The sequence below is a fragment of the Dermacentor albipictus genome, chromosome 2, assembly GCF_038994185.2.
Source record: "Dermacentor albipictus isolate Rhodes 1998 colony chromosome 2, USDA_Dalb.pri_finalv2, whole genome shotgun sequence".
NCBI classification, from domain to species: domain Eukaryota; kingdom Metazoa; phylum Arthropoda; class Arachnida; order Ixodida; family Ixodidae; genus Dermacentor; species Dermacentor albipictus.
In genome coordinates this window covers 49,430,063-49,447,103 of record NC_091822.1, presented here as the reverse complement: position 1 = coordinate 49,447,103, position 17,041 = coordinate 49,430,063, and the positions used below count along the sequence as shown (strand labels likewise).

Here is a 17,041-nt window from a genome sequence, read left to right as displayed (position 1 = left end):
GGTGGCACCGTGGGCCCGAACCATATGCGAATTATAGTCCTCTAGGACGATACGACAGAGCCGCAGAGTGAATGCGTAGCACCAATCTTCGTCAGCCCTGCCGGCATACCTTCTTTGAAAGTATGCGTATAAAAATGTTTATCGTGGATTATCGCCACCTTTACTCCATCCAGCATCCAGCCATCCTGTATTACGCATGAACTACTCCAGCGTTTGTCACTCTAAGTAATACACGACGTGGCCGCTACGAAGAACACTACTCGTAACGAAGTGGACATCAGAAATAGCGCAGGCATAAAATGTACACGTGAATGACGTGCTCAACATCACATACTCTAGTGCATCGTTCATGACTAATGTCCGACCACAAGCCTTGTGGCGTCTTGCTAACTAGTAATTTTTCTTCTTTCGTCTATTAAATCCTATGATTCCCTTCCTAACGGCAAGTTACGTCAACTTTCTTAGCAGTCCCTTTAGAAACGACTAGTACCCAAACCACTGGCCCTTAGCCAATGCCCCGTTGCGACACGTGGTTTGGCTTGGTTACGTGAATGAAGGCACCACGCTTGAAACCAGCTGGATGATTTCGATTCTCCAATAGTTCACTACATTGTGTGACGCCCAAGACATTCTTTTCACGAGGTCTCAATGACGCATAGGAAAGGACACCGGAACAGTTAATCCACGAAAAACATGTACAGCTCACTCACCACAGCCTGCATGAAAAATTTTTCTCGCGGAGCAGAACATCGAGACGGCGCACACTGTCCCTCCGGAACTCACGTGCAACCCCACAGCTATTTTCAATGATGTTTATGAGGTGGTCCTTTGAGTGGAAGTGCGAAAGTTGAAAAAACATAACACTATGTACAAGGCCTATTTGAATACTGTACAACCTTGCTCCCAGAAAAAAAAGAGCGTCACCAGGTGTTTCTGCTTTTCTAATCTCTTCAGAGTGCGTCCAGACACTGAGCCTTGGGTTCTTTCACTTATCAAAAGTCCTCCAACACCTTCTCGGGAAGTGGTGCTAGGGCAGCCGCTGCGTTTCACTTCGGGGATCCGGACGCGTTCCGTGATTTGAAGCTGCGTTCCTAAACGCCGCATGTGTCCGCGAACCATTTGGTACGCGCTCCTGGCAACGTGCCCGTTCTTTGCAAATCCACCGGAATGGGCACATTCCGCTATGATACATAAGGTGCGGCATCTAGATGCTGCCCGATACGTGTCGTGCTTTTCTGTGCACAAACCTGACATCCCCATACATCTCTCCAGAAGGTTCGTACATCGCCGTCGTCAATATGGCATGGCTGCGCAGACGACTCGCGCTGTACAACCGCTCGCGTTTAGCCATAGCTTGTAAACGATGCAGTGCATATACGCAAAAAAAAATGCACGACAGAAAGTTATAACCTTTTCTGAGGTTAAATAAAAGCATTCCGTTAGATTACTCACTGCGTAGGATGAAAGTAAACAAAGTTGCACGTATCGCCTTTAGTTGTAAAGCGTTTTATCAACTGATTGACTAAAGCTCTGCTTCACATATATTTCAACATCTGCACGGGCTCGGCATAGCTTTCTTTTTTTCCATAATTCATGCCTGCATCACTTACTTCCTATTTGTTCCGGGGAGTTATGTAAGGCTGAGAAATTGTATGGCTGGTTCCGGGAAGAGATGTCTAAGTTTAGGCGACAATCGAGCGTACAATATTAGCACGTGCCCAAAGAGCTACAACTCACCGTGGAGTATTCCGAGGCTCATGATGAGGTGTTCAATTCGCGTTGCAAAGAAACATAGCATGAGTCCCAACGCCGCTATCACGCCTCCCGTGATGGCCACGGGTCTGGCTGTGTACTTGTGTGCCATTGGACCAGAGATCAGTCCTGCGACAATACAAAGACGATAGGCATTCCCGAGTGATCGAAAAACGCAGCAAGGTGCACACTTGTACTAGTTGCTTGTCTGACTTTAATTCCGCTTGCAAATAATGAAGAACGTTGGCATACGATACATACAGGGCGTCCGCTGAACAACATGCAACTTTTTTTAAGAACGTAGCAAAAATAGAAAAAGGTCAATGCGGGCTCCGAAAAGTGCCCCTATGATTGCGTATCAACCCGTTCTATTGCGCTTATTGAGTGCGACACATATTTTTTCAAAGGTTTCGGATTGAAGTGTATGCACACATATATTTGGCCTTTTGTACTTCATATCTGCACATTTAAAGAACTGTGAATTGTTTGTGAGCTTCTGCTTTCCTTCGTTTCTATTAAATGTTCTTAAGTCCCTTCTACATTGCCCGTAAGATAATAATGAAACATGATCACTAGGTGCTCACCAACGTATCTGCTCAAATTAAAGTCTATAAGCAAAGCAATCAAACACGATTTCGAATTCACAGTGCAAAATCCAATAATCTAGCGTACGCTGGCCGCGAACGCAACCACTCTGTGTCCCACCATAGCCTTCTTTATGTGATAAATACCAGCAGATTTTATCCTTCCCTGCTTATACAAAAAACAACCGAACGGAAGTCACTCCCCTTATACAGGAAGCAAACAACATGGCGTCTCATTGGTTATGACGTCGCGTAGCTGATCACAAGGTCGTGAGCTTGTTCCCCGGCGCGGCTGTCGCCTTCTAGAGGACTTTGTGGAAGGCGAAATTGCAGGTGCACCGTGATTCGCGCGCACGTTAAAGAAATCAACGAAGCAAAGACTATTCAGAGACATCTATTACGATGTCTCTGGTAAAGGAAGCCGTCTCGGAACGTTAAAGCTATAATTAATTTATTGGACCAAGCATAACAAATGCTTAAAATAAGGAGTGGTATCTGAGGCTGCGCTACATATTCCTCTCGAAAGAAATTAGCGATTTTGGCTCACCCAACTCACGATAACGGCATACCAGCGCTAATGTTTAGAGAAGACACAGCCGGAGTCCTGAATTATAAGGATTAAGTTAGGTCAGTTTCATAAAGGTGCGAAGTTCATACAGCTACAGCTGTGGTGCATGACTGGTGCACATACATTTACGCATTGCAGAATTAATTAACCGGCAACAAATTAATTGGTGTAATAAACATGTAATCGATTACAGTATCTAACCCCTGCCCTACAAAAGTAACTGCAGAATTTCCAAAGCAATTCATCGTGGCTGTTCAAATAAAGCGAAGAGAACAAACTGCCTTGGCTCTTTAAGTGTATCCTTTGCCGCCCTTTAGGCGTCCTACATCTTCGCTAATAAATAACTTTCAGATTTATCGTCGGTCATCTTCCCTCGTTTTCTTCTGTAGGTATCCGCTGCGCTAATGAAAACTCACTAGACGTACATGCTTGAGGGTACGGCGGTGTTCTAACGTACGGACACTTTGCGCAAAAGATCGCGGTGGCTCAACGCCACAACGCCCACGTCTACGGCCAGCAATGAAGCGCTGTGCTTCCTTGCTGAGGCTCAGTGACTCAGCGGCCTCCCAGGAGGCGCTCAGGGTAGGGCCTGCGAAAAGCTGAAAAAAAAAGTCGCAGTAGGTGATCTCCCGGCGCCAGCGTTCAAGATGTCCATCGATTCAATTTGTCGATCCCAGAATCTGGTGGAGTGTCAAGTGGAAGCATTACCTCGGGGTTTGCTATCTAAATGCGTGCGTACGGCGAAATTGTGTTTCTCGACAACCACTGCACCTTATGTTATAGGATTTGTTCCATTTAAAAGAGAGACGTAAAATCAAGTCGCTGCAGTAAGCAGACTGTTTCTTTAGGTCGTCCATTTTGTTATAAAAATTGTTGAAAAGCGATACTATCTAGTTTACAACGTTGTAAAGCGACAACGAAAAACATTCATAAATCTGTAAGCTGAACCTAAGAATACATATTAAACAGGCAAAATTGATGTTTTATGCAGCCGTCAGAAAGCTACTGCTGATTCCTTAGTCAGACTTTTGCAGTACCTTCGTGTACGTTGTAACGTATTCACGTGAGCTGCGAATTCACGCATCGAAAGGGACGCACTGCACAGAGCGTGATATCGGCTTGTGGTGCAGTGTGACGAGCTAGCAAATTTAGTGCTTCTTTTTCTGAAACTCACTCATCTTTGGAAATTTCTGTAAGGCGTTCATTTCCCTAAACCAAGGTTTTGCTCACTGTAGTCGCTTGATTTCACCTTTTATTCGCCAATGGAACGAATTTCGTTCACATCCATCCTGTGCTTTTCGCACAAAGACTTTTCTACATTTTTCATGTATTTGAATAAGTGGCATGGGAGTTGGCCCTCATCTAAAGCTTCCTCTTAAGATGAAGAACCATGTGCTGACTACTAGGGTTTGCACGTCAAAACACACGCATGCGCCCCACTTCTACGTGACACGATCGCAGGAGTTCTACTGTAGCTCGGGTTAAATTCAAGCGCTGAAAGCAGCATCGCCTGTTGCTGCTTGTGCTGTCAATAAAGCTCCTAATTAAATGTAATTTGTTACTGCAAACGGTAATTTGAATAAGATTGCGCATTACCGAGTAAAAACGTAATCGAAAAATCAAAAGTGCCACAGCTGTTGTAGGTTACGAGTAATTTATTGCACGATATTTATTACAGTAGTGGCGCATTAGGGATGGTGCATTATACCAGTACACATAAAACCTTCATAAGCAATACTGCCCATATTTATGTGGTGGGGCTGTTCAGTGCCTATTATAAAAATACCCAACAAGTCAGATGGAAAAACCGACCTAGGGTCCGGGCAAAGGCTTCCGCCTACCACCCCAACTATCAATGCGTTATCCCTCTTCCGTTCGTCAAAAGCAGATCAGTGCTGAAACGAAAGCGCCCTCTGTCAGCCTAGCTAGCTGCCAAGGCTGCTGTGTTATAAGGGTTTCACCTCACCTGCTAGCGATATAATGCCGGTCATGATGATGACCGCCCACGCGGCCTCGCTTCGGCTGGCGTGAAACGTGTGTAGGATGGCCACGTACAGGAAGCCAGCTGACCGGCGGGCGGCTACACCGAAGAACGTGGACAAACTGCAAGCCGCTGGAAAGAGAAGTACAGAGACACAGCACATGAAATCCACATAAAAATAAGTAAGGCAGCACCTGCCTTCTCACATCACCGATACGTATATTCCTTCTTCATTAAAGGGAAGCTGAAGAGTCTCTCGAATTCAAAAAGACGCTCATATATGGATGCAGGAACCTTATAAACCTTGAAGGTGAAATTTTGGGGGGGATTTTTCACTTAGGAGCGACGCAATCGTCGGTTAAAATTGCGCTGTAGCTCCGGCCCCGTCGAGCGCCGCGCGCTGCTGCTGACGCTGACGATGCGAGCGGAGACCGGAAACCGCGGCTTAGTGACGTCAACACTGGTGTTCCGCTCCTTCGCAGTCTCCGCGACCGTGCCTGACCGGGCTTATTTATGCGTGCGTGCCGTCCTAATCTGCTTCGCTCGACCCTACATTCCTTTATTTGTGTGTATATAGGAGTAGTAGTTGACGTGCGCAGCATCAATTGAACTTGTAGGCCGATCATGCTGGCGTTCTGTGCAGCCTACGCTTGCACGAACACCAGCGGCCACGACGATGTTCCGATGTTCCATTAGTTCTTGCAAGACAAGAAGCTTTCAGCTAAGTGGGAGGCTGCTGTGAAGCGAAACAGCTTCAAGCACTTAAGAACAAGTGTTGTGCTCTAACCGCTTCCGTGACGATTACTACCGGAGTTTATCAATAATGCGTGCTTTGGGTTCTCCTAAATATATATATACATTTAGCACGCTGAACGGAAGGCGCATGTTTATCGCCCACCCTTGACGCAGGTTTTATCGCCAAGCGCCGCGAATTTTCTATTCGCTCGTGTATTGTGTAACAGCCTGCATGCAGCTACCATAACGCAGTGCAAGCTTAAAGTTTGCGTGCGTTGGAAAGCCTGCTCACGCCAAGACGCTGCGCTCCCCCTTCTCTCGCACACATAGGAAACCGACCACCTCACGTAGCCGACGGAATTCGCCGGTTACGAGTAGCGTGCGGATGGCGCGCTGATGAAGGTTCTATACTACACGTACTACAGCAGCCGGTGAACTTTTCCCGCGTTTAAACCGGCTGTGCAGGTTGCCGACAGCTTTGGGGCAGCGCACAAATGCTGAAGATCGCATCACCGCTTACGTTCTACGAGGAGGCATGCAGGCACATAACACTACAGTTGTTTGCCCAGAAACGTACTCACTGGAACGCTGAATGCAGCTTAGCAAACAACATACTTGCCAACGAACATTTCCAACACAAGGAGATGCTAACACTTCGCCTTCGTTCGCGTGGAAAGCACTGCTTGCACCAGCATTTTTTGCTTCTTAGAGGCCGGCTCGTCGCAATCGGCTCGTACATGAAGTATGTACAAGTATAACGTACGTGTAGTATATACAAGTATAAACCCCTTACAAGTGATCTTGCACGCGACAGCGACAGCGCTACAAGCGAGGCCATGGCTGTCGCGTTCACTCGTCGTCTGCAAGCCGAACTCCACGCGAGCGACGGCTTTGAGCGACGACTTCCCGGTATGAGGGCAGCAATATACGCGCCGAAACTAGCGTGACGAATGCTTTATCAATTTAAGGTGATGTATTTTACTGAAGAAGGAGTATAAAATATTTCTGAAGGTTTTGCACTAGGTTCTTATTCTTGCACGTGTAAAATTCAATGGTTTGCTCGTTCCGTGCGACAAACAGCAGTATTTGAGTTATGTACATCCAGTTTCGGCTTCGAACAATTGGCTAGTCGCTCATAGTATTTCCGGGCGACGAGCCACGAGTTCCAGATTTCTAGAAACGAGCGATCGAGCGACAACACCGAGCAATTTGTTCAAGCGACGGCCCGTTTTGTCGCTCGAGGCCGTCGCCCGTCACCGTCGCGCGCAAAATCGCACTCGTAGAGTTTGGACTTAACGCCAAACTCCTCAGAGAAACGCAAGCTCTCGAAAATTTCCATGACCGCCTCAGCAAAACACCACCAAACTACGTTGCACCGTGCTTCGTGTGTAGCGGCAGCAGTCGGTCCGGACGAACACCATTGTTGACGTCACGAGGCGCTCGACCAATCACAGTCGGAAACGAGGCGCGCGAGCTGGGCGTGTCTGCTGCTGCTCTTTTCATCGAAATAAGATATGTTTGCGCTTTCTTTCGCTCAATTTCGATGCGATATTTGAATTCAGAGGGTTGAAAACCACGGCGCACTGCTCTTTACTCATTTTTCTTGGAAAAGCTTTCAGCTTCCCTTTAAGATTTGTTGAAACCAGTTCCCAAAAGCTCCGCCCAGTTTCTATGTACTGTATGTAGTGAAAACGGGCCTATATGTCCTTCCTTCGAATGAGACATCGCGACCCGCAAGCCGTGTGGTGGAGCAGTGCCGCAACAACCACCTTCCGCTGCGCAAAATTTAGCACATCCCGCGAGCTGTGTAAATATCAGTGCAGGCAAAACTTTCATGAGTGTGCAAACAAGATGGTACACTTAAGAGACGCGCTATTGATTTCGTTGACGAAAGCGTCCTATTTGTGATGACTGAATGAACAATGAACTTCCAATGTAGATGAAGGGTTATACGTAAACTTGCGTACAATGATAACGCATCAAGAACCGTGTTGTCAATTAAGTAGTGCATGTTTGTTGATGCATGAAAGTAGAAGCGCCCTGACTTTAGGTTGACGTGTTCAATTCCATCTACTGTGCCTGGAACCAGCTAACTGTGTTATCAAGATCAGCCTGGATACAAAGAACCTCGCTCGGGGTTACAATTTTCCTGTAAATGACACAATTATTAATCGTGCCCAAAAAAGCGCCCTTTATATGCCATATTAGTTCGACAATCAATATTATAAATCAAAGACAATCAAATGCCTAGGCTTAACATTGCAGGACACCAGAAAGCACAGGTATTGCGGAAGTGCCAAATCCGTTAGAAAAACAAGAGCTAAGTATGCTTAGCAAGGAAATCACTAATCCAACTGACTATTGGATCGATCTGGAGAAGAGCTAACTCAAAAAAATTTTTTGAAGAGCCGGTGGGTTCATCAAAAGGCTTACGTGAACTTCAGAAATCTGCAACCAGTTATTATGCTCGAATTGACATATATATATATATATATATATATATATATATATTGGTACGTAAGAAGACGCAAATGAAAAGCTATATACAAGTATATTTACAACGTAATACGCCGCACTTGGCCAAGTGGCAACAGCCCGCGCTAGCCTCCAATCGTTGTCGTCGTCTTCGTACTGCTCGCCTCTTCGTCATCGGTAATACTATTCCGTAGCACTACCCCCGGCGGCAAAAGCGCCGTCCCGGAGCGACTAAAGGCCGGACTTGGAAACAGTGTAGTAGGCCTTGAGCCTACTGACGTGCACAACATCACTAGGTGCCACAGTAGATGACGAGGTTGAGCTCACAGGGGCAATTTCGTACGTCACAGGCGTCACCTGGCGCAGCACGCGGTAGGGCCCTGTGTATTGCGAAAGGAGCTTCTCTGAAAGTCCGACGTGACGGGAGGGCGACCAGAGGAGCACGAGCGCACCAGGCGAAAACTGTACGCCACGGTGGCGGGCGTTGTACTGACGCTGCTGAGTGGTTTGCGAGTCCGTCAGTCGAGCACGGGCAAGCTGGCGTGCATGGTCGGCGAGAGCGATAGCATCGCGCGCATACTCGCTTGTTGAGATCGAAGCAGGAGGAAGTGCCGTGTCAAGGGGCAAGGTCGGTTCGCGACCGTAGAGCAGATAAAAGGGAGAAAATCCGGCGGTGTCGTGCCGGGAAGAATTATAAGCGAATGTGACGTAAGGAAGGGCAATGTCCCAGTCGCGGTGGTCCTTGGAAACGTACTTTGACAGCATATCGGTAAGAGTACGGTTTAACCGCTCTGTCAGGCCATTGGTTTGAGGATGGTATGAGGTAGTCAGCTTGTGTTGAGTGGAGCAGGAACGTACAATGTCGGCGATAACTTTCGAGAGGAAGTTACGACCACGGTCAGTGAGCAGCTGTCGCGGGGCGCCATGAAGTAAGATAATGTCACGCAAGAGAAAGTCCGCGACGTCAGTGGCGCAACTGGTAGGGAGAGCCCGCGTGATAGCGTATCGGGTGGCGTAATCAGTTGCGACGGCTACCCATTTGTTCCCAGAGGATGACGTGGGAAAGGGACCGAGGAGGTCTAATCCAACACGAAAGAACGGTTCCACAGGGACGGGGATCGGCTGGAGATGACCGGCAGGTAGCACCTGAGGTGTTTTCCGACGCTGGCAGGTATCGCAGGCAGCAACATACTGTCGGACGGTGCGAGCGAGGCCAGGCCAATAGAAGCGGCGGCGGACGCGGTCGTACGTGCGGGCTACGCCAAGATGTCCTGCAGTAGGTGCGTCATGCATCTCAAAGAGCACAGTCTGTCGTAGATGTTTTGGCACGACAAGAACAAGATCAGATCCGTCAGGAAGGAAGTTCCTTCGGTACAGAATGCCGCCCTGGAGGACATATCGGCGAACGGATGCGTCGGTAGGTGTAGAGCGCAGACGCTCGATGAGTACTCGCAGCGATAGGTCTCGGTACTGCTCATCGGCGATGTTAGCGAAGGCAGACACAGAGAAAATGCCGTCGGCGGTACTACTGTCGGCGTCGTCAGGCTCGTCTACCGGGTAGCGAGACAGGCAGTCAGCGTCCTTGTGTAGTCGGCCAGATTTGTAGGTGACAGAGAACGAATATTCTTGGAGGCGTAAGGCCCAGCGACCAAGTCTTCCTGAAGGGTCTTTCAATGAGCATAACCAACAAAGCGCGTGATGGTCGGTGATAACGGAAAAGGGTCGGCCATATAAGTATGGGCGAAACTTCGCAACCGCCCAAACTAGGGCCAGACACTCACGCTCAGTGATGGAATAGTTGCGCTCCGCGGGTGAGAGGAGCCTGCTGGCGTAAGCGGTAACACGGTCGTTGCCGCGCTGGCGTTGTGCCAGTACTGCGCCAATTCCGTGACCGCTGGCATCAGTACGAACTTCGGTAGGCGCAGAAGGATCGAAATGGGCCAGAACGGGCGGCGTTGTGAGAACGTCGATTAGATGCGAGAATGCAGAGGCCTCGTTATCGCCCCACTGGAAAGAAGCGTCTTTTTTCAAAAGCTCGGTTAGTGGTCGTGCGATGGCCGCGAAATTTTTCACGAAACGGCGGAAGTAGGAACAAAGGCCGATGAAGCTGCGCACATCCTTGACACACTTCGGAACAGGAAAGTGCGTAACAGCATGGATCTTGCCTGGGTCCGGTTGCACTCCGTTCGCGTCAACGAGATGCCCAAGGACGGTAATCTGGCGACGGCCGAATTGGCACTTCGATGCGTTCAGTTGCAGACCGGCGCGACGAAAAACGTCCAGGACTGCCGAGAGGCGCTCGAGGTGCGTAGCGAACGTTGGGGAGAATACTATGACGTCGTCCAAGTAGCACAGGCATATGGACCATTTGAAGCCGTGAAGAAGGGAGTCCATCATGCGTTCAAAAGTGGCAGGAGCGTTACATAGACCAAACGGCATCACTTTGAATTGATAAAGACCATCCGGAGTTACAAAAGCAGTCTTCTCGCGGTCGAGATCGTCCACAGCAATCTGCCAGTAGCCGGAGCGGAGGTCAATAGAAGAGAAGTAGCGAGCACCATGGAGGCAGTCAAGGGCGTCATCGATCCGAGGTAGGGGATACACGTCCTTTTTGGTAACCCTGTTAAGGTGCCGATAATCCACGCAAAAGCGCCATGAGCCATCCTTCTTTTTTACCAGTACAACCGGTGACGCCCATGGACTACATGACGGTTCTATGATGTTATTGGCAAGCATTTTGCGAACTTCAGCGTGAATAACTTGACGCTCAACCGGTGACACTCGATACGGGCGGCGATGAATAGGAGGGGCATCGCCGGTATTAATGCGATGTTTAACAGTTGTAGTTTGGGCCAAAGGACGATCGTGAAAGTCAAAAATATCGTTGTAGGAAAACAGAACGCGGTAGAGCTCACGAGCGTGCTCGGACGGCATGTCGGGCGCAATCATTTTCTGTAAGTCGGCGATGGTGCAAGTTGTCGACTGAGATGGTATAGGAGGATGGGCTGAATGGCTGTCTACCTCAATAGATGCTATTGAGTGATCTTCGAATGAGCAAAGCTGGGCCAGAGACATCCCGCGTGGCAGCACGTGTGTCGTCAAGCCAAAATTGACCACGGGCAGGCAGACGCAATTAGCCGTAATAGATAAAACGGTATGAGGCACCGTGATCCCGTGTGTAAGGAGGACGTCTTGTATAGGAGCCGCGATATAGTGACCGTCGGGCACTGGTGGGGATGACACTAGGTCAACGTAAGTCAGTGCCGTAGGTGGCAAGCGAACAAAGTCGACGGAACTGAGGCGACTGGGGTGTGGTTCAGCGGGATCCAGAACAGGCAGGTCAAGGCGGAGAGTACTAGCGGGACAATCAATTAGAGCAGAATGTGCGGAGAGGAAGTCTAAGCCGAGGATGATGTCATGGGGACAGTGGGCGATGACCGTGAATAGCACGACTGTTGAGCGATCGGCGAAGGAGACGCGGGCGGCACACATACCAATTACGGGGGCTGTTCCGCCATCGGCGACACGGACAACAAGCGTCGTGGCGGGCATGATTATTTTTTTCAGGCGGGTACGAAAGTCCGCGCTCATTACCGACAAATGCGCCCCAGTGTCTATAAGAGCAGATACAGGAACACCGTCGACTTGCACGTCAAGAAGGTTCAGATGAGTGCGCAACGTCAGTGGAGGATTTGGCGGCGTAGGGAGCAATGCAGCGTCACCTTGAGTCGCTGCATCATTCAGTTTTCCGGCTGGGAGCGGCGTCCGAAGGGAGTCGGCGAAAAGGAGCGACGGGGCTGGGGAGAGCGAGATTGTCGTCCTTGGGGCGAAGGTGAACGAGAATAGGGGCGGTTCGGCGCAGGAGAGTCAGTGGCGGCATTATCGGAGCGTGCGGCATAAGGACGAGAAGGGCCACCCGAGGGTCGAGAATAGGCAGTATAAGCAGACCGGGTCGGGGAAGTCCAGCGACTTCGACAGTGCCGAGAAATGTGCCCGATGCGACGGCAGTGAAAACAAATGGGCTTGTCGTCAGCAGTGCGCCATTCAGCTGGGTTGCGGAAACGTGGTGGGTAAGACGATGCGGGACGGGGCGGAATCGAAGAAGCCGGATGGGTATCAGGGTGATGGGCCGAGCAGATGGTGTGAAGGCCCATGTTTTCGAACTCCTGGCGGACAACTGCCTGGATCAGGGAAACCGTTACTGCCGGTGCGTTGGTGGGGCTGGAGTCGAAGGCAGCCGGATAGGCGGCCTCAATCTCACGCCGAACGATCTTGGTAATATCGCCGGTGTTGTTGGGACGAGGAGCGTCGGCACAGGAAGAAGTCGCTGGGGTGTTGGGCAAACGGGCAAACTGCTGATCGATACGTCTGCTTTTAGCGAGTTCCAGGCGGCGGCACTCTTTGATAACAGCATCCACCGTCGCGACGTTGTTGAACACGAGCAAGTTGAAGGCGTCATCGGCAATGCCTTGGAGTATGTGGGATACCTTGTCTGACTCAGGCACGTGTGCATCAACTTTGGGGCACAGAGCCAGGACATCCTGAATGTACGTGACATAGGGCTCTGTTGACGTCTGCACACGGCCGGAAAGCGCCTTCTGCGCGGCAAGTTTGTGACCGTAGGGGTTGCCGAACAAGTCTCGGAGCTTTTGCTTGAGCGAATCCCAACTGGTGAGCTCCTCTTCGTGCGTCCGAAACCAAACTCGAGGTGTGCCACCGAGGTAAAAGACTACGTTGGCGAGCATGAGAGTAGGGTCCCACCGGTTATTGCGGCTGATGTGTTCGTACAGGCAGATCCAGTCGTCGACGTCGTCCCCATCTTTGCCCGAGAATACGCCAGGATCACGAGGAGCAGGGAGAGAGATGTAGGTCGTCGAAGTGGCAGGAGGGGTCGGAGGCGGCTGAGTCGAATTGTCATCGCCGGGAGCCATGAAGCTAGGCTCGACGTACCGTCCACTGCGAAGCTCCGTGACGAGGTACAGGGAACGTCCACCTCCACCAGATATGTTACGTAAGAAGACGCAAATGAAAAGCTATATACAAGTATATTTACAACGTAATACGCCGCACTTGGCCAAGAGGCAACAGCCCGCGCTAGCCTCCAATCGTTGTCGTCGTCTTCGTACTGCTCGCCTCTTCGTCATCGGTAATATACTATTCCGTAGCAATATATATATATATATATATATATATATATATATATATATATATATATATATATATATATATATATATATATAAATTGGCGCTGTAAGCCAGTAACTCAGTTCCACATGAAACTAACTTACGGAAGCCACGTTATGCTGGTGTGAAGAACTTGTTGCTTGCTAGATATGTGACGATTTGCAAATATACGATATGCTCCGTCATTTCGCGTGGTAGGGACGTGGGCGGATTGAGGCGATAGTTATTTGGACCCGTACATGGACGCAGACTTATGCAGCCTCATCAATGGTACGTTAGCGCCCTGTGCTCAGATTCTGAACTGGACTTATTTATTGTCACGTATGACGCATATCTACCACGTGTCATTACCTATTTAGTTGAAAGACAGCGCTAGCGTCGCGGCTTCTAGTTTTTGTCCGCAAGTTGCACTGCTACACAGTCAATGTAATCCAACTCGCCCAGTGAACTATTTTGAACTTACTGCCTTTCCTCAGTGCCGCCTGAAGTCCTGCACGCAGGGTTAGAAGATCAAAACTGGGTATACGGTGCCCATTTATTCTTTCGGTTAAGCTCTCGTGATGCTTCCGTTGTCGTTTACACCCCTCCCCCACCCCACTTCTCAGTATCAGTTTCGCCGCGAACCCACAAGGGAAGACATAACGTAAACGTCGTTGACACCACTATGCGATTGGAAGCCGGATGTGCAAACCACTCAGCTTGCCGCACAGCATTCCCACGCGCGGTGTTTTGCGCACCACGCAGACTTGAGTGAGGCGCTGTCTATGCAAGCACGTCGAAGACCACCGCACATGATACTCAAGCGGACGAAGACGTTTTGCTCATGTCAGTGTAGTTGTTCCCGAGAAGACAGCTGTGTCGGCTGTGTCAACCTGCTTCTGTCGCCGACATTGTGTTCAGTGAGAGAATCGTTTCTGAGTGTTCTCACTTCGTGATATTCACGGATGCAGCAAAGAGGCTTTTTATTGTTTACTTGAAAAGAGCACTTCCGACCAGTTCAGAGGAAGCACCGTGGGTGATGCACCGTAATCGTAGGCCTCCTCTCAGAGGAGGAGCGGCCCCAGTCATCTGACACTATGATTAAGGTGTTTTATTGCTTACTGTCATACCAAAAAATGTCGTATGACAAATATGGCACCCATCCACTTTTCCCCTATGGATACACAAAGACACGCGCACACACACACGCATATTATATATATATTGTGACGTAGCAGTCGTCACTACGTTTATTCCGACTCGAAGATACGGCGAAGCGATCACGCCCACAGCACGGACCACACTCGAGAGCCAGCCCCACAAGCGATGATGAAGAAGTACCCCATATGAGCCCCACATGATGATGATCATGTACAGATGACAAAGAATAGCTTATATCTCGCTACACTAATGTCCCCTCGCGCGGGAGCGGCCATCCTGGCCGCAATTCAAAGGGGCGGCGAACGCCTCGTGAAAGGCTTCATACGAGACACGTGGACAACCTCAGCAGCGCGGCAGCGGCGGTCACTTGGAACAATAACTGGTACCACGCGATAGTTAACCGGGGAAGTCTGCTCCAAGACTTTGTAGGGGCCGATGAACCGAAGTTGAAACTTGTCACAGAAGCCAGGAGTACGAACTGGTGTCCGGAGTAGCACTTCGTCGCCAGGGCGGAAGCACACGACGCGATGAGAGGCGTCGTAATGCTGCTTGCGGTCCTGTTGCTGTGCTTCGGTGTTGATGCGAGCGAGCTGGCGACAACACAGAATGCGGGACACATATTCTTCACAGGAGGATGGACATTGACAGTTGGCGCGAAGAAAGAGGCGTCAAGACAGGAACTGGGCGAACGACCAAAGACAAGGTAGAATGGCGAGTAACCGGTCGTGCGTTGAACGGCGGTATTATACGCAAAAGTCACGAATGGCAAAATTGCGTCCCAGTTTCTGTGATCCGGTTCGATGTACATGGCCAGCATGTCTGACAGCGTGCGATGAAATCGCTCTGTGAGGCCGGTAGTTTGCGGATAGTAACTGGAGGTAGTCTTGTGGGTGGTTCCGGAGGCTCTGAGTACTTCGTCTACTAGTTGCGAAAGGAATGCTTTTCCACGGTCGCTCAGGAGGACGCGAGGAGCACCGTGGCGCAGTATTAAGGATTGAAGTATGAATGCAGCAACTTCAGAGGCTGAGGCAGAGCTCACACAAGTTGTTTCGGCGTAGCGTGTCAAGTGATCAACGGCTGTCACAATCCATCGTTTACCGGTGGGAGTCACGGGAAGAGGACCATACAGGTCAATGCCAACGATTTCAAATGGTAGCGACGGACAAGGAACCGGTTGCAGTTGTCCGCTTGGAGCTGATGTAGGGAGCTTTCGACGCTGACATAGGGCGCAGGAAGCGACATACCTCGCTACACTGGCGGACAATCCAGGCCAGTAGAAGCGACCTTTGATGCGGTCATAGGTTTTCTGGAAACCAAGGTGACCAGCAGTCATGTCGTCGTGAGAAGCCTGCAGGACATGAGCACGTAGAGAGCGTGGCAGGACAGGAACCCAGCGCTGAACGTCAGGGTGATAGACATGACGGTACAGGACGCGGTTATCAATCTTAAATCGCGTCAGCTGTCGACGAAGGCGGGCGTTAGGTGGGCGCGAAGCTCCTTGAAGGTGGTCCTTGAAGGTGGCTTTTCGGTCCTCCGTCCTCTGACTCCCCGCTCAACCTCCTGGAGCTTCGATCGGGTCGCCGATTGTGCCAGCTGTCCGCCACGATGTCGCAGGACGAGCCAACAGGCACTTCTACTTCCACCATCTCGGCCTCGGCTACCCCGCACCTCCACCACTTGTGACGTAGCAGTCGTCACTACGTTTATTCCGACTCGAAGATACGGCGAAGCGATCACGCCCACAGCACGGACCACACTCGAGACCCAGCCCCACAAGCGATGATGAAGAACCCCATATGAGCCCCACATGATGATGATCATGTACAGATGACAAAGAATAGCTTATATCTCGTTACAATATATATATATATATATATATATATATATATATATATATATATATATATATATATATATATATATATATACATATCGTGCATTAATTGCTATGGTGCATATACGTCATAAGAAATGTGATAAGATGGGCATGATCAGTCCATTGTAGATTGCATTGGAAGCAACTGGCTTGTGTGCAGCGTTTTGTTGTACCACATGCTGTGCAGTTGTAAATACAATCAAATCAAAATTTTATTTCATCTCCGAACTGCAGCTTCACTAAGCTCGGCCCCCTATGGTGCAATTCGACAGTGTGCAGCAGTAATATAGGTGCATAACAACATAAGTCTGCGCGCTTTAAGGAAAATGTGAACAAAAAGGAAATCATAACATGGACGTACAGGGAGTAAATAGTTTTTTTTTTTAGTGAAGAACAAAAAAGTTTAGGAAAAGAGAGGTACATACGAAATAATTTGAGAAAATAAGCTGTGACCATGCAGCCCAAAAGAAAATGAAAACAAAACTGAATACACCAGACGCATCAAACGCGATGATCACCATATAGGGCCCCTCCCACTGCGAAGTTGTTCACTTCGAATTTACCGTCTTAATTCAGTGGTTGTGGATTCCTCATCAGCGTTCAGACCATCCATACCCTAAGGATTCGGGATTTGACCAGTTGGAGCATTCGATGGATACTTGACTGAGCGATGGCGTTTTTCAATTGGCACAGCGACATCTTGTCCAGGAAAAACGCCGCAAAAATATGCTGCATAATTAATTTTG

General features: G+C 49.4%; 1 protein-coding gene across 2 annotated transcripts in view; it reads right to left on the bottom strand.

Annotated features, from left to right (window-relative positions):
- The window catches only part of LOC135904268 (monocarboxylate transporter 13-like), a 119,592-nt gene that overhangs the window by 35,295 nt on the left and 67,256 nt on the right, over positions 1-17,041 (bottom strand). For both annotated transcript variants that reach the window (XM_065434888.1, XM_065434889.1), the window contains exons 3-4: positions 4,871-5,017; positions 1,738-1,881 (exon numbers count right to left, since the gene is read on the bottom strand). In XM_065434888.1, the coding sequence (XP_065290960.1) occupies positions 1,738-1,881; positions 4,871-5,017 (291 nt within the window). The remainder of the gene's footprint in view (positions 1-1,737; positions 1,882-4,870; positions 5,018-17,041) is intronic.